The 23,216-nt window shown below is 46.4% G+C and overlaps 2 protein-coding genes and 1 pseudogene across 2 annotated transcripts; 2 read left to right on the forward strand and 1 right to left on the reverse strand.

The window, feature by feature from the left end:
• Positions 1-4,605: 4,605 nt before the first annotated feature.
• LOC147992168 (uncharacterized) lies at positions 4,606-4,944 on the reverse strand. Its single transcript, XM_087539897.1, has one exon. It carries the CDS (start codon positions 4,942-4,944, stop codon positions 4,606-4,608), a length of 339 nt encoding a protein of 112 aa, XP_087396023.1.
• A 3,694-nt stretch (positions 4,945-8,638) lies between these two features.
• On the forward strand, positions 8,639-11,091 carry LOC147992169 (uncharacterized). Its single transcript, XM_087538952.1, has 4 exons — positions 8,639-9,013; positions 9,644-9,785; positions 10,079-10,516; positions 11,051-11,091. The coding sequence occupies exons 1-4, from the start codon at positions 8,639-8,641 to the stop codon at positions 11,089-11,091; spliced, it is 996 nt and encodes a 331-aa protein (XP_087395078.1).
• A 111-nt stretch (positions 11,092-11,202) lies between these two features.
• On the forward strand, positions 11,203-18,635 carry LOC147992170 (uncharacterized; annotated as a pseudogene).
• The last annotated feature ends 4,581 nt before the right edge of the window (positions 18,636-23,216 follow it).

The following is a 23,216-nucleotide window of genomic DNA, read 5'->3' on the forward strand; positions in this document are numbered from 1 at the left end:
GGGAAAACTCAATCCATTACAAGAGAGTAGAGGGGGAGAAACATCATAAGATCCAACTATAATAGTAAAGCTCGCGATACATCAAGATCGTGCCGAATCAAGAACACGAGAGAGAAAGATCAAACACATAGTTACTGGTACATACCCTCAGCCCCGAGGGTGAACTACTCCCTCCTCATCATGGAGATCGCCGGGATGATGAAGATGGCCACCGGTGAGGGATATCCCCTCCGGCAGGGTGCCGGAACAGGGTCCCGATTGGTTTTTGGTGGCAACAGAGGCTTGCGGCGGCGGAACTCCCGATCTATTCTGTTCCCCGATGGTTTTAGGGTATATTGATATATATAGGCGAAAGAAGTCGGTCAGGAGAGCCACGAGGGGCCCACGAGGGTGGAGGGCGCGCCCCCTGCCTCGTGCCCTCCTCGTTGATTCCCTGACGTGTACTACAAGTCCCCTGGATTGCTTCCGTTCCAAAAATAACTCTCCCGAAGGTTTCATTCCGTTTGGACTCCGTTTGATATTCCTTTTCTGCGAAACACTGAAACAAGGGAAAAACAGGAACTGACACTGGGCTCTGGGTTGATAGGTTAGTCCCAAAAATAATATAAAAGTGTAAAATAAAGCCTATTAACATCCAAAACAGATAATATAATAGCATGGAACAATCAAAAATTATAGATACGTTGGAGACGTATCACTCATCTTCTAATCTTGCTATCAAACAGATAAAATTAATCACTCAAGAAATTAGACCCAATTCATCTCATTCATCCATCCATGTTACGAACCAACCATGTGCTAGCCAACCACGTCATGTACCCATATTTGCGAGCAGGGCACCGGCATAGCAAAAGTATCAGGTCATACCATCCCTTAAATGCTCCCTTGATATCAACCTTTAAAAAACAAATTTTAATATTTCAACAAAAAATTGGATTCTTTTGTGAAGGCATGTGTCTACAAGTCCTAAATATTCATAACAGAATTTGAAATACACATTGAGATACCAGAAAAGACAAATCTCACATAAATAGTGTTTAAAAAAAATAGTAGAGCAAAAAATGACACTATTATCTCCTTTTTGTGAGGAAAAAACGACACTGTTCATATTTGGATTTGCCTTTTTAGTTTCTCAATGTGCACTTTGTATTTGGATTTACAATTAGGGATTGTATACGCATTCCTTGTAACATTCACAATTTTTTTTCTAGGAAGTCTTAAAACATGTTAAATCGATTTTTTTAATGAAAGCATGGAGCTTGTGAGAGTTAGTATCATTGAGTATTCTGCCCACCCGTGGAGCGCAACGCCACCAGATGAAAGGGCAGGGACAGTGCGGGCATACGGCTGCAACAAGAGTACAGCCTTCAGCCAAGCTGGAGTCGTCATTCCATATTCCAACCTGGTCGACGCCGTCACCGCGTAACCGAAACTTTTGTGGTTTGTCAGATTGCTTGGGCATGCTGGATAGTTATTACAATATAAAATAGAGAAAAAACTGGCTACCTACTCTAAAATAAAACTTAACAAATGAACATTAACTTCATCCAGAAACTAGGGCATCTTGTGACATATAAACAATCTACGTACATTATTATGCTTAGAACCTTCACTGGGTGGGGAAACCGCATCTAACAGGAGATGAGACGGTAAAAAAAAAATTTTGAGAGTCATAAGGGCATGGCCAACGCCTAGCCTCGGACGCCGGTTCGGAGTGGCAGTAGTAGCCTGCAGAAGAGACCGCTGCCCTGTGGAGAAAAGGAAGAGAAAGAGAGGAGAGAGAGGAAAGGAGAAGAAAAAGCAGAGGCAAGACAACGCAAGAGAGAAAACGGAAACAAAGAAGATGGAAAAAGAAGGAACTTGGTCCACAAGGTGATAGCCTACACTGTAGGATAGCTTCCCTGCAATATTTTTTATCTACGTGGAGGGCATGGGGCAGTAGGTTGCTGCTGCCTCCATTGCACATGCTCTAAGATGGTAAATCATCTGAGGAGAGCGTGCGTGAGAAACATGGACAAGAAACGCGAAAACGCGCAGTGCATGAATCATTCCGAACCTCGAGTCGTCATGGCTTGGCCCCCACCAAGGCCCCGTAGAGTGTACGTAATAGTACTCAGTTGCTAGCTGCCAGGACGACCGGTCAATCGTGTAGCTGTGGCATGTGGGTTGTGACGGGCACGCGGGTGACGTAAGCCGAGGCCTCGCATGCATCCCGTCGTCATGCATGTACGTGTCCGACGGTTTATGTGTTTGCCTAACTTTTGTCATGATCTCTTTAATTATCACGATTAGAGCACCTCAAACGGAGTTCTCTATATCGCTCCGATTTATGCGGATCATAATCAGACGGATCGTACCGTCACACATAAAATGCTATCAAGTGAACTCTTTGGAGGGAGGGCCAGTATATGATCCCACATTAGATAAGATCAGTGAGATCAACCACAAAAATTCATGTTAAAAATTGCTACTTTTTTTAAAAAATTATTGGACAATATATTTGCGGGGTGTGTCTACAACTCCGAAAAAATCAGCTCAAAACTTGATGTACATTTAAGGATTTAAAAAAGACAAATTCGAGTGCAAATGGTGGCAGCTTTTGGAGAATATTATCTTGACACTATTAACATTCGATTCTGTCTTTTTTGTTTCTATTAGTGTAGGTCAAATTAGGAGCTGAAACTTTTTGAGGTTGTACATCAAATATTTATCTTGTCTATATTATTTTTAGAATGTTCGAACATGTTTTGTATTATCAAAAGAGTGATCTCATTGGTCTCACCTAATGTGAGATCTAGTCTTCCCCGTTATTTCAATTCGACCAGATCAGTCGGACATAGCCTCAAATCGAGGGAAGGAGCAGGGAAGTTTGGATTGCCCGCCATGACGGCCGACAACCCACCCCCTCTTTTTAACTAACCCCTTCCTTTCTCGCACTCACACGTGCACCGTGCTGCCCATCCAAACCCTGAAAGCCACCCATCACCCAGTTCCTCGCCGCGTGAGGCAACAAGATTAATGCGGAGGAGCGCCAACGCTGCTGGGCTATGTGGCTGCTCGGCTCGGTCACCGCCCTGACAAGACCACATATTCGGTGGCAGATCGAGCTCCAGTTCGCGGCGGCGGTAGGACACGTCATTGTCTTGGCCTCACCCGATCGCACCGCCATCTATGGCCTACCCCCTCATCGTCGTTCGTGTTGTTATCGTCCTCCACCATGACAACACCCTCATTGTTCAAGCAGGAGGCACGCGTGTGGCAGCTCATCCGACTTCAATGACGGTGTCGACTGATCACACATCGAACGAGACTTGTTCGAGGACAAGTTTGATTGGCAGCTCCCGGAGGCACTGTAGAACTCGCTTCTCGAAATGGGGCCTCTACAGACACTGGACCCATCGTTGTGGGGACCCTCATCATTTCGACGCCCTCCACCCTGCCATCCCTCTACGACACTGTGAGTTGGTCCTCGCCTCCTCGGCGGGTCGAGTGGCTCGTCGCAGGATGCAACGTCCTCATCACTCCTGTAGAGCTTCATGTTGCTGGAGCGACGCTCGGAGTCCTTCGCCAAGTCACAAGTGTCGCCGTCACGCATCCTCGACGACTTGGAGCTTGCCACCGCCTGGGCGGTCGACCAGACAAAGATGAACAAAGAGTCGGACGGCCGCCACCTACACAGGCTCAACGCCAAGATGGTGTGGGAGGTGCTCCTGCAACCGGAGCGTGACCCACGCCGGACCACCCCGAGTGTGACATGGCAGCCCAGGACGGATGTCGCGGCAGCTAGGGCGGCACCCATGATTGGAGCGACGACGACGACAGTGATGTAGGTGGCATTGGAGGACCAGTGTTCGAGATCCGCATCTGGCTAGTTAGGTAGATTAGGCTAGGTTTTAATAAACTTTAACTAATTAGATGTAATATATTGGAATCGATTTTGACCGCTTCTTTGCAACGTTTGAATTTGAAGATGCCACTAGGTGACACAACTTTTGGAGATGCCCCTTAACCGTGTTTGAAATGAATCGAGCAACTCTTAATCCACTGTAGACTACGTTAGGTCCCTCACATTAAATTCCACTGTAGTACAAAAGCTTGATCCACTGCAGAGGGTTTAAAAAAGTACTGTATTTTGATACACTAGCTATTTTATTTTACTTTGGAACCCCTCTTTTTACTCTCTCTCTCTTTCTCTCTGTTGAAGGTTCTCTGGTTACTCTCTACTAGGCTGGCTGTTTTTTGGTGATCACAAAAGCTGCCCAGGGGCCAGGGAACGGTTGGATGCTATTGTTTTAGAGGAACTGTTGCATGCTTTTGCTGGTTGTACCAATCTAATCCTGCCCGCCTGATTAGTACTATAGTCTTCCGACGTCAAAAGGTAAGTTGATCCGTTTCGAAAAAAAAGTGAGTTGATGAAAACAAAGAGAGTACTACTCCGATCAGGCGTCGTGACAGTTTGACTAGCAATATATACAAACGCCCGGGCGCGTTCGCCCGTTATGACCGGACACGCCTTGAATTTCACTGATTGCATCTGATATCTCGTACTAAATTCTTAAATTCATACAAGTACATGTAAACAAAATAACATACGTGATCACCTAGCTAATCATCGTCAGATATGTCGACGATCTCTATGCCCGGCTCCGGCAGGATTGGCGGCAGCTCCGGGTCTGCCTCCTCTGGCGTCTCCGTCTGCTCTGCTCCGGCCTCTTCCGTCTCTATCTCCACATCGAGTTCAGCGAAGAGCGCGTCGGACTCCGCCTGCTCCCACCGAAGGAACGTCCTGTTGGCCTTCACATAGGGCTCATCCCGGATGGACTTTAGGATGGCTTGCCGCTCCGCCATCTCGTCGGACTGGGCGACGGCGAACTTCGCCTCCGCCTGCTCCATGTTGAAGCTCGGCAGCTGCTGCTCCGGCTCCTCCGCCTCCCCCACCTCCATCGACGCCAGCTCCCCCTCCTCCTCTTCCCCCGACTGCTCCTCCTCCTCCTCCTCTGGCTCCGGCGAGTCTGGAGGCATTCTGACAACGATGTGGGCTGCGTGCGCGTCTTGTCTTGCCTGGATCTCCTGCCGGATCTTGGCGCGGCGCTCCAGCGTGTGCATTGCGTAATACGTGATCTTACTTCGGACCATGACGCGAAGCGCCGGAGCGTGGACAGAGTGTCGGAGCAAGGGAAGAGGTGGATGGGCTCAGACTGGCGGCGCAGAGAGGAGGGAGGTGGATGGACTGGGGCTATGAGACTTCGTCCGGGTTAAGTAGGACAATTTGCTCCCGGGTGGCAAGCCGGAGCAGCGCCACGCCGCGTTCGCACCACGGCGATGGAGGAGGTGTTCGTCGGACCGTCGGGTTTCCGGACGAGTCCACGTGGGACCCTTTGTCAGTCCTACGTGGCAGGCGCGTTCGGGCGCCCTATATCCAGATATGGATGGTGCCGGTCAGTCCGGACGTTTGAAGTCCATTTTAGTAGTCCGTCTGAATCAAAAAAATATAACCGGACAATGTTCGAGCGGCCCTGTCTAAACATATATGATGGGTTTAAGGCGCCCCGCTGTAGATGCTTAAAACTATCACAGGATGCACCATACTGCACGAGCCACCAACTGCGGCCTGTGCTCCTCCTCCTGTCGGACACTAGGCTTTTCCTATGCTGCATGCAGGAGCTATCAAGTCGAGTACAACTTTTTTTAGGGTAAAGTCGAGTACAACTTGCAGCGTGAATACGGCTAATTTTGCATTACTCTACAGTAGATGACGACGCCCGGCCTATGCGAGCGAGGGGGGCAGAAACCACAGCCGGACCAGAACCAGGACCATGCTGATCAAATCAAACACGTTAGAAAAAGAGCACCATTCAATCAGTGAACAAATACTAGAGCAAGAAAACGGGTTTGAAAATCAGGGCATCAAAATTTGAGCAAGAAAAACTGGTAATATATTTCTTAAAGAAAACCTTGAAGATTAAAACATGTCTAACATTGACCCGCAAATCACACACCGCATCCGTCCACGGACTTTAATGTGGGAGCCGGACATCCAAAGGCGTGTTTGATTGTCATCTGTCACTTAAATGAGGTATGCGTATCAACTCAGTCTGTCCCCGCTCAGCCTGGTCAAGTTGCCGCAACAACCACCTGGTGGGAAAAAGGTAGCCGCATACATTTCGCCCTCAGTTTTTTTAATCCCATAGATCGGCACGCTCAAAACAACAACATATCTAGTTTCAGTTGAGCTAAAAAACGTTCAAATATTCAAATACAGTAATAGTTCTAATTTAAATATTACATTTCAACAATGTTGTCCCCTTTAACCACCCACGGATGCTCAATCAGATCTTGCTTCAATTGCTCAATGTTGATTTTATTGCTGCATTTGAACAAACTCATCAAATGTGGCTGGATTCTTCTCTGGAATTTCGATAGGATCACCCGTGTTAACAAATTCGAGACCTACGACAGCATCATCACCCTCATCCTCCACGATCACGTTGTGCATGATCACACAACATGTAATCACTCCTACAAGGTCTACGAATCCCACTGTTTAGCAGGTCCACGAACAACAGCAAAACTTGTCTGCAGAACTCCAAATGCCCTCTCAACATCTTGTCTTGCTGCTTCTTGTTTTTGGGTAAAGTGAGACTTTTTCTGGCCAACTACGTCAGAGATGGTCTTGACAACGTTAACCCACGGAGAATAGATACCGTCAACCAGATAGCAGCCCATGTTGTATTTATGCCCATGGACAATATAGTGGCAATGAGGAGCTTTCGCTTAAGTCAACCTGGCAAACAATGGTGATCGTTGTAGCACATTGATGTCATTGTGAGACCCGGGCATGCCAAAGAAAACGTGCCAAATCCAAAGATCCTGCGATGCAACTGCTTCAAGAATGATGATGGGCTTCCCTTCTTAACATGACCCTGATATTGCCCTTGTAGAGTTTTTGAGCAGTTATTCCATCTCCAATGCATGCAGTTAAGAGATCCGAGCAAAACTAGTCACCCTCTTGCTTCAGACATTGCCAAGATACTCTCGGTGTCTGCCACAGTTGGTTCCCATGGAAACTAAGGTCGAAACACCGAGATCACGATAGTAGCAAATCTTACCACGACATCTCCGCATGTTCTCAGACATCCATAAGTATTCGTCCAACGAATTAGCGGCCATGCCATATGCAAGCATCCGCAGTGCGGCCGCGCAATTCTTTTAACTAGAGAGTCCAATCCTTCACACGACATGCATCTTCAAGATGAAATAGTCATCAAAGGAACAGAGGCCATGGTAGAGACGATCGAAAACAATTTTTCGCATCCGGGAGCGGCGACGAAAATTATCAGCGAATAGGGCATCCAGGGCAAAGTAGCCGTCTATCAACTTCAAATGGCCGCGCACCCTGTTGTGGGTTGAGTAGTCGATGACCATTGGTCGATCCCTTGAGATTGAGAACATGCTCTTTCGCACGCTCTGCATCTACAAGGATCACATGCATCATCGCCGTCTAATCCATGTAGCCCTTCTCATCGGACGAGCCGTCAGACGACTCAACAGAGTGCTCGTATATGTACTCCATATCCGAATCCATTACTTCACAGAAGTTGGACAAAAAAAAAATTCATCGACCAGTTATTGGGCATGGTGACTACCGTAGGGGCGGATGGTTCCTGTGCGGCGAACAAAGGAGAGGTATGGAATGGCCGCGGACGAGAAGCGGCCTGGAGCACGGGTGTAGCACCGGAGGAGACAGAGTCGTCGAGTTCCGGCGAGGTGTGACGGGGCTGCCGGGGTGGTGGAGCGGCAAGGGATGCAGAGAAAGATGATAGGATGGATGCAGGTCTGGAGGGGTTTTGGATGAGCCGACGGTGTTGAAGTCTTACGTCGCTACTATTTGGACTCCCACAAAGCTTGCCAGTTTGTTTCGGCTTTGCGAAAAAAAAATGCATCCAGATTGATCGACTGACCAATACAAACCCAACGTGGACGGCTAAACACGTCCATACTGCATCCTCTGAACGGTTGCGGTCAAGATGCCCTTAATCGCTAGTGCTTTACACAGGCTAAAGCAATTACAACCAGTGATTATATTTTGGAGACAGCCCGTTTTCTTCTTCATTTTTTTTGCACGTGTGGTGTTTCTTCGTTTATTCAGCGAGGCGGTGCGTACAAGTAGTTTAACAACAGCATAACCACTGTCCCAGAAATTAAAGGAGAGCTGAGTCGAATTCCTTTGTGGGCAGCCCCAGGGTTGGGTGAGAGCCCTCACGTTCCCCCAGACGGCCACATCATCAACACCATTATTTGGAGCCGCCCCCTCCTACTCCTAGTTCATGCACGCACAACAAATGGAACCGGCGGCGCACGGATGAAGCAAAACCATCTACATCTACACAGTAGTGAAGCGGCGGGGCACGGATGTGGTGTTACCACGGCGGAGTACAGTAGTAGTAGCTTAATTTGACTTGAACTTGAATTCAAACTAGGATTGAGGAGTAAGCAACTACTAGCAACAGCCCCATTTCCACAAAAGAGGGATAAAGAAGATTACTACTGTCAAGACCGTCCCAATCCCAAATTTCCCCCTCCCACCGTCTGTTGTCCAGTAAGCAAGATTCAAAAAGAAAAAGGATCGGCGTAACAGATGAGGTTCAACGCTGCCAAAGATTATCAGCTTTTGGCAGGGCAAAAGTGTGGCTTGATCGACAAGAAGGCCTTCGGCCACAACGGATCCTCCCCCGTGGCGTGGTCATCCCATCCCCACCCCACCCTACCCCACCACCCAAGCCAGCCGGCCGCCAGCCCGCCACCCCTCCCTCGCTTGCTCAGCACATATAAAACCGACCGAACAAACAAATCCGTCCATTCCCCTTGCCTTCTGCTCTGCTGCCTTGGAGGCAGCGCAAGCCCTCCTCCTCCTCCTCCTCCTGCCACGCCGGCGAGCAAGGAGCAGCCGCGCGACCTCTTCGCCGCGGCGGCCTCCAGGTACGCAAGCGCCGTCCTGCTCTTGTTTCCTCTGGTCCGGTCCGGATCCGTTCGGTGGCGTGGTCTTTTTTTTTTCGGGGTCGGTGGCGTGGTTCCTCGGCGCGTGGGCGCGCGCGTCTCTCCGGCGAGGTGAGTGTCGGCGGGCGGCGGTGGCGTAGGGAGCGCGCGGGTCTCGCTGCAGGACAGGAATGCGTGCGTCCCGTCTTGGTCGGGCGAGGCGCGTGAGGGCGGATGTACCGGTACGAGCGCGCGGGGGTGTGAGTATCGCAGAGCTAGGCGGCGAATCGAGACGAGGGTAGCGACTAGCGAGGCTCGAGGCCCGCGGCGGTGAAGCCCGGAGCGCCGCTGCCGAGCCCGAGCGGATTTGTTTGCGCTCTTCTCGGACGAGGCGAGCGCGCGGGGGTATGGGTACCCCTGCCGGAGGCGGCGAATCGGAGGCGTCGACGTGCGCTCCTCTCCAGGCGGCTGGCGGCGGTGAAGAAGCGCTCCTCTCTGGCGAGGCGAGCGGCGGTGGAGTAGAGGCGGTGAATCGGGCTGTGGGAGCGAGGCCCGAGGAGACGCTAGTTCTTGGTGTTTTCAGTTTTCGGGTCGCTGCTATTATTTTCGTCATGTTTTCTCCTAGATCTGCACTGCATCATGACCTGCCTGCCTTTTTTTTTCTCAGGGTCGCGACGAGATGAAGGCGTCCTCCTACGCCGGTGTGGCTGGTGCGACAGCAGCTTGGATGGTGATGCTGCTCGCCGTCGCCGCGCTCAGATCTGCTCCCTCCGCGTACGCCTCGGTCTCAGGTCATATTCATGTTCCCCGTGCTCATAGTTGTCATGTGGACTATGCCCGCAAATTACATCGACCTGTGGTTTTATTGCCGAGTTGCGATTCCGCTCCGTGCGCAGGCACTTCGTTTTGGCAATATTTTTTGTTGGTTGCTCTCCATGTTTGAGATACAGGCAGAATAAGATAGTTGTTCCACATTGATTTTCTTATGGGAGTTCGAGCTCGTTTTGATTTATTTGCATTCTTTATCCGTGCTAGCCTAGTACTATTTTACATGTTTAGGCCTAGACGCAATGCTGACATTCCTCTTTCCAATCTGTTGAAGGTTGCAATGCCACCGAGCTGGCCATCGCAATCTCCAAGGACTGCATAGATGGAGATGAGCCCATGAGTGATGCTTGCTGTTCAGCCATTCTTCACACGGTTGACATTGTTGGCTGTCTCTGTTCGGTGGTCGACCAACCGATGATCGCTGATTCCGGAACCACCTCCAGGGCCTTGTTTCGTCTTTATCTGGGGTGTGGAGGTAAGAGACGTTCCGGGGACAAGCCGTACCAAAGTTGTGATGACTTCTCTGGGAGATCTGCTCCATCTCTGCCCGCCAGTCCGCCTCCTCCGATGCCAAAGGACATGAATTCCCCTACTCCAACCAATGACCATGGAAGTCTGCAGATCGAGATATCAACAGAGGTTGGCGCGTGGCTATGCGCGTTGCTGTGTTTGATCGGCGTGGGTTACAAGGTGTACAAGTGGTTCAAACATGGTACACTACTAAGCCTCACTTCCTGTCAACCTAGTTTCTTTTATGCCATTATCTCTACTACTATAATGCATCAGTTTTAAAATTGGATTTACACTCCACTCTTGTTTCCCGCCAAGTAACACAAACTCACTTCTAGCCGTTGATTTCACCACATATCCCCTTATCCACCCTTCATCAACCCTTAGCTTCACTGAATCGGACGGCTGCAATCAGTTGGATTCGTCACCACTCCCTTCCCGCGCTGTCTCCCGCACGCTCACGCGTTCGGAAGCTACTCGCACCTTCCCGATAGCTCCACGGCTCACGATGTTTGGAATAATTTAATTGAAACAGAGCCCCGCGCGCGCGCTCTGCTGGAACGGAAAAGACTGCATACCTTCAAGCTTCATCCCGATTTCAAAAGGAAAAAACAAAAACCTTCATCCCGGGCTAGCCCAAGGCTATCATCCTGCCACAACTCCATCCCCGTTGTCTCCCATTGCCTGTATCTCCCCGCTCACATCTTGCTAAAATTCCATTTCCATCTGCTTGCAGAGTACCTCAACTCTTTGACGACCTTGCTATTGAGATCGTAGGGCTTGGTTGTTCTGAAGTGTGCCACTCTTGCGCCCCATCTCCGTTCATTCAGATTCGCGCGTCTTCGTCTCTTCGCTCTCTCCAGCCGCGCCGTACACCGGCAAGCCGCCATGTACAATACACATTCTTTGTGCGGATGGCCAACAGCACGGGAGGAAAGCACATGTGAGTTGCTCCTTCTCTACATTCCCGTTTTTCTGTTTCTGTTGATGGTTATGAGTTTGGAGAATTCCTTTATGTCAGATTGCTTCCTGTCATTAGGATTAGCTGGTTATACCTTGTTGATTTTCTTGGCTATTTCTTTGCGTGCAAGGTGTTTGCGTTTTTGACTAAGCCAGTGTAAGTTGCAGATTCTGTACGTAGACTACAAAAGCTACTATGTTTTGAGATAAGTGTGTCACGAAAGATGATTTGATTATTTTTCTTGATTTTTTATGACTCTGCTATTTTATTTGGGCCATTTCGTTGTTCACATTTAAAATATTTATTTTGATAGAAATATGATTGACACTCATTACTGACAGACATCAACTGCAATAATGAATTCATATTTTCTGTTTACCCATGAAAAAATGATTGTTGGCTAAAGAACATTCTCTCTCTCTCTCTCTGTCTCTCTCTCTCTCTCTCTCTTTCCCTCTCTCTCTGCATTGCCTGAAATGTAAATTCCAGTTCAGTACCAATCTTTTCTTGTGTGTGTCTCATTAAGCTGATGATTGTAGATCAATATCGTCACCTAACTGAACAAACCGGTGCTGTACCAACGGATCCTTCTCAACGCAAACGTTACCGTGATCGGGTTAGGTATATGCAGATGACGCCACAACAGAGAGAAGCTTATTTGAAAAGGAATCGTGAGTACAAACGAATCAAGCGAGGTGACAGTGCAATTAGTAAGACTGTGCAACCCGTAAGAGGGGAGACCAGTATGAGTACCAATGATAACACACACTTGCCAACTGAATCTTCTACGACGCCAGAAGGTACTTTGTTGTGTGATGATAAGTAAAATAAGCATCTTCATTATACATGATTAGGTGGTGACATTAGTCTGCAATTTGTGTGCCAGGGAAAGAAGTAGCCGTGACTATGTTACAAGAACAAGAAAGCCTTCCATTTTCAGGTTCTATGACACACAGTTCAGGGGTCCATCAAAGTAGGTGTCTGACAAAAAGGAAACGAGGTTGATAAAAATATATTAATTTAGTACTAATACATTTCTGTTTACTAATATTACAGACTAATTTGTTTGTTGTAATGTCAAAAACAGTGACAACAGTCGATAGTTATGATGTGTCTGCATCTGACCAAAGCGTCCTTGTTCAGCCAAACATGTGCCACCCAAAAAAGGGTACTCGGCTGAAGATCAGTCCATCTGGAATTTCTGTATCTCCTATTGCTTCGGAAGGCCAAGCTGTAATTGATGCGCAAAAAAATAACAGTGGATGTAAGCGGCGACACGGCACTAGCTGGTATTCCCAATTGGCACCTGAACAAAAAGAAGCATATTTACAAAGAGGCCGTGAGTATAAAAGAAGAAGAAAGTCTCAAGACGCAAGTTGCAGCCATGCACAAGATACATCTGATGGGGCAATCAGTAGTAATTTACAAAATACAGTTGGATATACTCATGTGCAACTACAAGGTCATACCAGCCGTCAACATGAAGATCTCATCTACCTGCCAAAGGATTCTTTTCCTGCCATTCAAGGTAATCTCAGTACCAACTAGCATTTATCTATTATATTGGTCCATATAAAACATTGTGTGACGTATATGATGATTCGACAATCAACAGATAACATTGGGGAAACAGGAGAAATGCTTGGATATAATGATGACCCTGATGAAGAAATTCGTATGTTTAGTGGGCATGGTAAGTATTACTGTACTTAATCGACAATATTACTTTTAAATATGATTTGTATTTCTAATCTAGCCTAATAAAAAATGCAGGTTTTGAATTTCAGTCGTATTTAGAAAATAATAATGCCCAAAGTTGCATTCAGGCAGATCCATATGATCATATATATCAAAATTTACCCACTGATTATCATCTTCTAGATCCATTTCCTGACTGTAGGCATTGCAATGCAAAAAGGTTCCAGTATGAGAAACCAACGTTTTGTTGCATGGGTGGAAAAGTTAAAATAGTAACTCCACCAGTCCCTGATGAATTACGTCGACTGTACAACAGCCAAGATCCAGATGCGAAGTATTTCCGGGATAACATACGTTACTTCAATTCTCACTTCTCCTTTACATCTCTTGGTGTTGTCTTGGATCAACGTTTTTGCAATAACAGATCTGGAGTTTACACATTCCGCGCACAAGGTCAAATTTATCATCGAATTGACCAATTAGTGCCAAAGGATGATGGGCCCAAGCATCTATAACTGTACTTTTATGACACTGATGCAGATTTACAGCAAAGATTTCGTCATTCACCTAACCTTGATAAAGATCTCATCAGAAAATTGTTGGGCATACTCTCATCTAATCCTTATGTCCATATCTTTAGAAGTCTCGGCTCCATTCCAAACCTTTGCGAGTATAGGATTGAGCTCAACACAAATATTGCTTTAGACCAGAGAGTATATAATGCTCCGACAGCATCACAGGTGGCAGCAATTTGGGTCGAGGGAAGCGATCCTCGAGGTCATTTTGATAGAAGTATCATGATTTATGGTGTATAAGACCGTCCACAATATATAAAAGCATATCATGGTTGCTATGATCCACTATCATATCCGTTGTTTTTCCCAAACGGAGAGGTCGGATGGAACTTGGATCTGCCCAGATTAAGTCGACATGCTAGGAAAATAATAGACAATCAAGCAAATGGTTTTGATATAGAAGGTAAGTTTCCATCATACATTAATTGGTTACATGCTCAAAGTTTTAGTTTCTAGAACTATTTAATAATCATATATTATTTTGGATTCTATAGGAATGCTAGAGAATAGTTCTGGTTCTTGCATCTCACCAAGAGAATATTATTGTTTCAAGCTGCAAATTAGACCTGGGAAGTTTAACATCTTACTCTTTGGAAGGCGATTGACACAACAATATATAGTTGATATGTACATTAAGATTGAATCAATAAGATTCGCATTCTTGTCAAAGCCATCAACTCAGGTTCTCATCAGAGCAGATTTGTATCAAGGATTGGTCGATAGCATTGTTGCCGGTGAAACACGTGGGTGCATGACAGGTAGGCGCATTGTGCTTCCCCCATCATTTATCGGAGGACCAAGAGATATGCGTCGAAGATATCTGGATGCAATGGCTTTGGTCCAACGGTTTGGGAAACCAGACATATTCCTTACAATGACTTGCAACCCACATTGGGAAGAGATAACTAGAGAACTAGCAGAAGGTCAATCACCACAAGACAGGCCGGACTTGGTAGCACGAGTCTTCAAGGCAAAATTGGAGGATTTAAAGGATCTTTTGTTTAAGAAGAAATTCTTTGGTGAAGTTGCTGCACATGTGCACGTAATTGAATTTCAGAAAAGAGGTCTACTACATGCACATTTTTTAATAATTCTGAAATCAAACTACAAGATAACTAATCCGGACCAATATGATGAGATAATATCAGCTGAAATTCCTGATAATGATAAATATCCTATGCTGCATGATTTAGTTATTAAGCACATGATGCACGGCCCATGTGGAGTTCTCAACATAAATAATCCTTGCATGGAAAATGGAAGTTGTCGGTATCATTATCCTCGACATTTCGCAGAGACTACACAACAAGGAGAGGACTCTTATCCAATTTATAGGCGCAGGAATGACGGCCGTCGAGTGCGCATCAGGGGTGCAGTTTTGGATAATAGATGGGTTGTCATACAATCCCTATTTACTTATTCGATACAATTGCCATATAAATATTGAAGTTTGCTCTAGCGTCAAGGCTGTGAAATATTTATTCAAATACATCTACAAAGGTAATGATCGTGCCTCCATTGTCAACGAAGCCGCAGAAGATGATGCAGTTATTAATGAAATTCGTGAGTATAGAGATGCAAGGTTTATTTCACCTCCGGAAGCAATCTGGAGGATTTACTCTTTCAACCTTAGTGAGATGTATCCATCAGTTATACAGCTACAAGTCCATCTGCCAAATATGCACCTTGTTCACTATAAAGATTCAGAAAAATTAGAGGATGTGGTCTGCAAAGGATCGTCTTCGAGAACAATGCTAACTGAATACTTCAGAATGAACTCTATTGATAGTTATGCCAGGAATTTCTTATACAAGGAATTTCCAGAATTTTTTGTATGGAATAATAGTACCAAGAGCTGGAAACGTCGCAAACAGAAAATACAAGTAGGGAGACTTGTCGTTGCACACCCAGCTGAAGGAGAACGCTATTACTTGAGGATACTGCTAAATCATGTGAGAGGGGCTACATCTTTTGAGGATTTACAGACTGTCGATGGTTTTGTTTTTGCCACTTTTAGAGAGGCCGCAGAAAGAAGGGGTCTGATTGAGGCTGATTGTAGTATTTCTGATTGTCCGAGCGAGGCTGCGACATTTGCAATGCCTTCTGCCTTTAGAAGGCTTTTTGCTACAATATTGGTTTTCTGTGAGGTAAAAAATGTCCGTGAATTATGGGAAAAGCATTTTGAGGCCATGGCTGATGATTTTCAGCAGGGCAGCGCAACTGATAAAGAATCTATAGAGCAGATGGTACTTAGAGATATTAGTGATATCCTATATTCAATGGGGAAGGACATCAGTTGCTTTGATCTTCCAGAAATGCTAGATGGCACTGAGTTGGCTGGCTCTAATTGTAGAGAAGTAATAGAAGAGATGTCTATTAATATTGATCCAGAGCATCTGGACCTTTATGCAACACTAAATTGTGAGCAAAGACTTGCCTTTGATGAGATAATGCATCACGTCCTACAAAAGAAGAGTAAGGTATTCTTTATTGATGGTCCAGGAGGTACAGGAAAGACACATCTCTATAAAGCTTTACTCGCTAAAGTGCGTTCCATGGGGCTAATAGCAATTGCAACTGCAACATCTGGAATTGCAGCGTCCATCATGCCGGGCGGTAGGACAACACATTCGAGATTTAAAATACCAGTAAATATTCATGATGACAGTTTGTGCAGCTTCAGTAAACAGAGTGGGACTGCAGAGTTGCTTCGGAGAGCGTCCTTGATAATTTGGGACGAAGTAGCCATGACAAAACTTCAAGTTGTGGAGGCACTTGATAGATCCTTGCAAGATATTACTGGTGTTCTATCTCCATTTGGAGGAAAGGTCATAGTGTTAGGAGGAGATTTCAGACAAGTTCTCCCTGTAGTGAGGCGAGGCACAAGAGCACAAATTACAGATGCTACACTAAAAAAATCGTATCTTTGGCGGTGTATAAAACAAATAAAATTATGGCGTAATATGAGAGCACAATCTGATCCATGGTTCTCAGATTTTCTGTTAAGAATTGGTGATGGTACAGAAGAATCAATCGGCCAAGATTATGTGCGCCTACCAGATGAAATTGTTGTACCATACATAGATCCAAAACACTCTGTCAGTAAGTTAATTAATGATATCTTTCCTTCACTTGGCCAGAATGGAATATCACCATCTTATATTAGTACTCGCGCCATTCTCTCCACCAAGAATGAATATGTTGATGAACTAAACGAGAAGCTTATTGATCGCTTTCCTGGGGAAGAACAAATCTACTATAGTTTTGATTCAGCAGTGGATGATCCACATAACTACTACCCACCTGAATTTCTAAACTCACTCACACCTAATGGCCTGCCTCCACATGTCCTTCGACTGAAGATTAATTGTCATGTGATTTTACTTCGCAATCTAGATCCTTTTAACGGATTGTGCAATGGAACAAGACTTATTATCAGAGCATTTCAAGAGAACGCTATTGATACAGAAATAATTGGCGGGCAACATGCTGGGAAAAGAGTATTCCTTCCACGAATTCCTCTATATCCTTCAGAAGATGATGTACTCCCCTTCAAGTTTAAAAGAAAGCAATTTCCAATTCGACTCAGCTTTGCAATGACAATCAACAAAGCTCAAGGTCAAACTATTCCAAATGTTGGCATCTATCTTCCAGAGCCGGTGTTCTCTCATGGTCAACTCTATGTTGCTTTATTAAGAGGGATGTCAAGACAAACAACAAGAATACTTGCAAAGCCAAATAAGGAAATTGATCCATCGGGAAAAAGCACCAAAAATATCGTCTACAAAGATGTCTTGATGTAATTTACATACAGGTATTGGTGTATTAGTCATTGTTACTTCTAATACTGCAAGTTTCTTTATGTTTACAAGCATAAAAATTACACATGTGCATCCATGCTTGATTCCATGACATTAGAAACATGCAATCTTGTGCGTGTGAATGTAACTTAAGGTGCTACCTGCAAGCATAGAATTGTCTCTGTTCCTCTTGCATTTTTTTGTCCAAGTGCATCCTTGTGGTATAATATTTTTTTCCCTTACAAATGTAATTACTGGGCAGGTTTGCAAAGCACCAAGTCCATGCGGATGCCTATTCTAGAAGAATGTCAAGAGCTGATCATGTCTACAATGGTGCAGTAGCAAATGGTTTTTGAAGGAAATGTCTCTGAAAATTGGGGAATGGAAATGTCTCTGAAAATTGGGGAATGTCAGCTGTCTAGGGAAATCTGTTTTGCGAAGAAGTTTAGCCTAATCAAAACTGAAACTTTTATGTTGCAATTTGTAAATATGTTGTTACACATTAGAGTATATTTTTTATGCTGTTCTGTAAAATCTGATAAGAAGGACAAAGCTTGAGCTTTGAAGTAGATGATATATGTACAAGTACCAAACACAAAGAGCACATATTTTTCCTCTGTTTTTTCTTTTTGTTTGAAGACAAGTGTGTCAAACTATGAATTTCAGGAAACTCAAAAAAAAATATCCTTGGGTGTTCCTACATTGATGGTTTGCTATGTTAAAGGCCAACCTCAGGAAGCCGTCTATCCGGTCTTAAAAAGAATATACTCCATCCAATACGAATTAACTGACGCAACCTATATACAATGTAAGTAAGACATTGCATAGAAGTCACGTCAATTAATTCGGATTGGAGCGAGTAACTATTTATTCCCTTTGTCCTATATTAGTTGTTGTTGATACATCCGTTGTAGCGATAACTAAAATATGCGACAGAGGGAGTATTTTACTTATTTTGAGTTGCAAAGTTCACTTGGTGATGTTGGTCTACATTCATAAAGCTACACGTGCAAAGCACGTGCCATTTACTAGTATAGTACTAATGTACTAGTCTTTTGGCTTGCAGGAAGAACTGCAAGAGCTAACAGAGAGATTGTGCCAACAGTGAACAATGGCACAGTCAGAAGGCCCTCTCCAGTGAATACCAGCAATGGCCAGAGTTCAGGGGGGAACAGCACTGCACAAGGAAACCTCCCGGTGGGAACTGAACTGGCGGCTATGAATTCGAGTGGACCAACCCAGCAGGAAGACAAGTCATCTGTGCTTGCGTTGGCGATCAGCACCTGATCGCTAGGTACATGTTTTCCTACCTGGCATCGTTCTCTATTCTGATTGATGCGTTTTACATATCTCAGATATCGTGTCTTCCCGTTGGCAGGCAAGCAGGAGAGCTAAGGCTGAATTGGGCACCGGATCAGAAGAGATACTATCATGAAGAGAAAGCTGTTATCCCTTATTTTTCTTATTAGAGTAGTAGCAGCGACAAACGTAATGTGTTTTTGCTCCAATGTGACTCCCCTTCGATCTGAATATTGAACTTCAACTGTAATTTCTTCTGTGAACCATTTGCAGTGTGAATTTGTTATAAAGCCTGCTATGATCTCCACTGTAATTTCCTTGTTTTACGGAATAGTCTGCCTGCTATGATTTTTTGTGACGCTTTTTTTCCAACTATGCCCATACCCTTGAGCTACGCTCCTTGCAGTAAGAGCGTCTCCAACGTTGACCCATCAATTGCCCGCCGGATGTGATTTGCCATCGAATGCGGCATCCAATCCGGACCGGTTTAGGTGTTGATTTTTCCGTAAACCAGAGGCAAACAAAGGGGGATTTGCGGGCGTTCGGACTGTTGCCATGCACACTTTCGACAAATTGGTCTCACCCAAAACCCTCTCCTTCTCTCGCGCCCTTTCCTTTGTGAAGCGGTTGCCGCGCATTCAAGATGCTCCATAGTGCTAGGGCCGCATTCATGCCGGCCTAGAGTGGACGCGACCCCTCATTGATGCCGACATTGAAGCGGCGCATCGGCTGAGAGCGTCGCGTCCTGGTGTCTGCGCCTGTTCAATGTTGAAGAAACGTTATTAGATGGGATGGGATGTATATCTACCACATTAGAACGGGTTGCCCGTCCGTCCGCCTGCTATCATTAAAGAGGCACGTTGGTCGAGAAACCAACTCATGCGTTCGCATTGACACACCCCGCTGCTTGGCCTGGCGGGCATCCGCAATTTAAATGAAGTCATGCTTGGCACAAACCGCACCACAACACGTCCGCTTCACATCCTCCTTTGTACCCCACATCCGCTATGACCGCGGGCTCTAGTGCGTTGTGGGTGAGCCTCTCGACGGAGCAGAAGCACGAGTTGGCTGCCCTTGCGACTGACTACCAGGCCGTCATGCCAGGCGGATAAGATCCAATCATACATGCATACATTTCAAAGTGAATTGGAACAAACCGGACATTTTTCATACAAACCAAGTGATTTCCATTTAAACTGGACCAAATCCATTAGATTTTTGACATATTTCAACTAAACAAAAGCCGACGAGACTTTTTTTTAATCTAGTCTAAATGATCGCCAGTCATGGCGGCGTTCGTGTCCCACGTCGTGTCTTCCCCATGTCATGCAAGTTGATCGGCCGTGACCCCCTGGAAGTGAAGCTGCGGGAGAGTGCCCACGTCCCATGTACTACTCTTCTTCGTTGGAGTTGCCGTGCAGACGGGTGGCCTCGTGGTAGTTGCAGCAAGGCACAAACAACTGTGGTGGCGCGACCGACGCAAAGCTGATGAAGTCCGCAGTCGTCTGTGCCTCCTCTTCATCCGCCTCTTTGCCGAGCTCTGTAAACAGGGCGTCTCTCTCCACCACAGGTTTTGGAAGTCTAACTTGAAGACTTACCACGAGTGATTGGACGAGGTTTAAGTGAGCTTAGCTCAAGAGGAATACAGTGAAGACTGCGTGTCTTCGGAGTTCATCTCAGCCGCCTCAACCAGACATACAGTTGATACAACAACTAGAACTGGTCTACCAAATCGTTGTGTCTTCACCGAGTCTACCTAGTTTCAAATTCTTCACCCCTTAACTTTATGTTATTCCGCTGCTGAAGAATATGTGATCTACCTTCTGAAGAATTTGAACTGAAGACTTTCATTATGCTATCTTTTATTCTTCAGTTCATCTTCCTCATGCTTGAATGCGTGTTTGATTACATGTTCTTCACTTACATGTATTCCATGTGCATGCTATGTGTTTCTGTGATGACTTGGTTCCGCTCGCGTTTCTATTTCTTCACTCTGGTCTTCATCAAATTATTCAGACTCGGAGTAAACCTGCGCTTTCAAGGGTGGCTACATGTCTGCTTTGTATGGGTTGTAGAGAACTGACTTAAACAACTATGGTCAAGTTATCCATGAAGTTCTCAATTTCACAACATTTGGCTTCGTCGTACTGAAATGTTGATCCTGCTGCCTGCCCCCCAACACGCAGATTATGTAACTCACATCTAAGTGTTGTATTGAAACTTGCCCAATGTACCGTGTCCGTTTTAAACATGTTATATGCAAAAGCAAAGGTATATATACAGTGCTTGTGGTTATAGTTTCTATTACATGTCTCCTTAATGGTGCTATACCACGCTTTTTGATTTTGGTGTGCATAAGTATATATATTTTGTATTACTAGGTGTGCATTAAGTATATGTTCTGTACTGGGCTGCATTTTCTTCTCTAGCTTGCACTCGGTCTGTTTTCCGTATAAAGGAGCGGCTTAGATACGGTGAAGAGTAGATCAGAACAATCAAACCATGTCCTGATTCAGACCTTGTATGTGCATATGCAACTCATTATTGTTGATTGGAAATTGTTGTCTTATTTTGTTGTCCACAACGGCAGTGGCTTGAGGAAAGGCCTTTCCAAAACTGAACTGACAAATAGTACAAGCCTCTGTTCCCAAATGACAATTCTGAGGTATTCCTTGTGCACTTTCTAGGAATAGGAGCAATATCATTATATCAATAACATACTCATCTAAAGGGTTGTACTTCCTCCGTTCGGAATTACTTGTCTTGAAAATGGATGTATCTAGAACTAAAATACATCTAGATACATCCATTTGTACGACAAGTAATTCCAAACGAAGGGAGTATGTGCCTTGGTCTTCTAGGAAAATGTAACAATGGTCAATGATCCTGCTGCCCTAGGCGACAAGGCGGATGGTACCACAAGGTATGTGCTCTACTCGCCCCCCGTGTGTAGTGATTCATCCATCGGCACCGCTGTACTCCCTCCGTCCTTTAAAGAGTGTATTTCCAATTTTGTTGGAGAGTCAAACTATCTCAAAGTTTGACAGAGTTTGCGGAAAAAAATATCAATATTTGTGAAACCAAATAGGTATATAATAAAAATATATCTTATCATGAATCTCATACTACTAATTTGATGGCATAAATGTTGATGTATTGTGGTATAAATATGGTCAAGCATAAAATTATTTGACCTTCCAACAAAGTTGGAAGTACATTATTCAAGGACGGAGGGAGTATGTGGTTTGACTCTTTTGCCTGTCTGAAGTAAACTGAAGGACGTGCCGTTGGCTGATGAGGTGATCCCCACCAAAGCCAAGAAGGCCAGGCGCAACTAAAACCGGCCGGGTGGACGATGCGGAGGCCAGTTTTTATAATTATATATACAGAGTTTAGATCGTTTTGTCGCCGCGGTCAGTCTCATACTGACGTGTAAAAATTTAAGAAAAATGGTACCAATTCGCGTGCACGGTCTGAACTCTGAAGTGTGGTACCTCAGTGCAAATAACTCCCACGGCGCAGATCCAGCTCCAGGGAGTTCTGTCCACAACGGCAACGGGACGCTCCCGGCAGAGAAGGGGTTCAGCAGGCAGCGGCACGAGCGGTCTGCCAGGACGACGGCGAGCCAGTCGCCGAAGGAACCATGCCAGCGTGCGGCGCGGGCGTCCTCGGGCAGGGGGCTCGACGCGTTGGATGGTGCCATCATCCAGGCTGACGCACTGGATCAGGATGGCGAGCCACGGCGCCGGCGGGTGTGGCTGGCGGTTCTAGGCGGAGCGCCACTCACGGCAGACAGTAGAGAACATCACCGAGCATGCCCTTCGGGAGGTCCGCCCACGAGCCGCGCCTCCGTCGACGTCGCTTGTTGCCCACCAAGCCCACGGACACGACCGTGTCGCCGTCATTGTTGGCGACGCCGCTGCTGCGCCTGCACTCATCACCGTCTCCGCCGCCGTCTCCCCGCATGACGTTGCCGAGAAGCTCCCGGACCTCAGACAGCCGGCCGAGACGGCGAGCCGTGCGCAGACCTCGGCGCCGGAGCTCTGGAGCAGCAGCAGGGCGAACAGACCCACGGCGATGGCCAAGGAAGCGAACGGACGGCGGCGCCTGTGGTGGAACGTACTGCCCCTTATTTCCCGAGGCGCCGCTGCCTGCGCCGTCGACAGAGACCACGCTGCATACGCTCGTCGAAGGAGCTGTGCCGGGAGAATGCCGCCGATTACGTCATCACTCACCAAGGAAGCCAGTCCGGGCGAGTCGCGCCGCGCCGTCGTTGAAGCAACGTGGGCGCCGGCGCTAAGGTGGCTACCGCCATCGTCGCCGAGCTCAGCGGCGGAGACCGGTGCTCGGGCGCGGCCGTTGCAGTGTGGTTGAGCAAGGCCGACGCGCTCCTCATCTATGCGCTGACGGCAACCTGGCATTCCCGGCCACGGTGGACGCTGCTGGGCGGCGCGCAGAAGCTGGTGGTGCGGATCCGTGACAACCGGTGGTGGCGGCCCGTGCTGGCTCACGGTGGAGTATGTGGTGCGCTTCTCTGTCGCCGCCGTCCCGCTCCCTTTCTGACCTCGG

This window comes from Triticum urartu, chromosome 1A, assembly GCF_056163025.1.
Source record: "Triticum urartu cultivar PI428250 chromosome 1A, HENAU_Tu73, whole genome shotgun sequence".
In the NCBI taxonomy this organism is placed as follows: Eukaryota; Viridiplantae; Streptophyta; class Magnoliopsida; order Poales; family Poaceae; genus Triticum; species Triticum urartu.

Coding starts and splice junctions, on each gene's coding strand:
- LOC147992169 (XM_087538952.1), top strand. CDS start 8,639: ATGAGGTTCAACGCTGCCAAAGATTATCAGCTTTTGGCAGGGCAAAAG. Junction 9,014..9,643: donor TCCTGCTCTTGTTTCCTCTG/GTCCGGTCCGGA, acceptor TTTTTTTCTCAG/GGTCGCGACGAGATGAAGGC. Junction 10,517..11,050: donor GTACAAGTGGTTCAAACATG/GTACACTACTAA, acceptor ATCTGCTTGCAG/AGTACCTCAACTCTTTGACG.
- LOC147992168 (XM_087539897.1), bottom strand. CDS start 4,944: ATGGAGGTGGGGGAGGCGGAGGAGCCGGAGCAGCAGCTGCCGAGCTTC.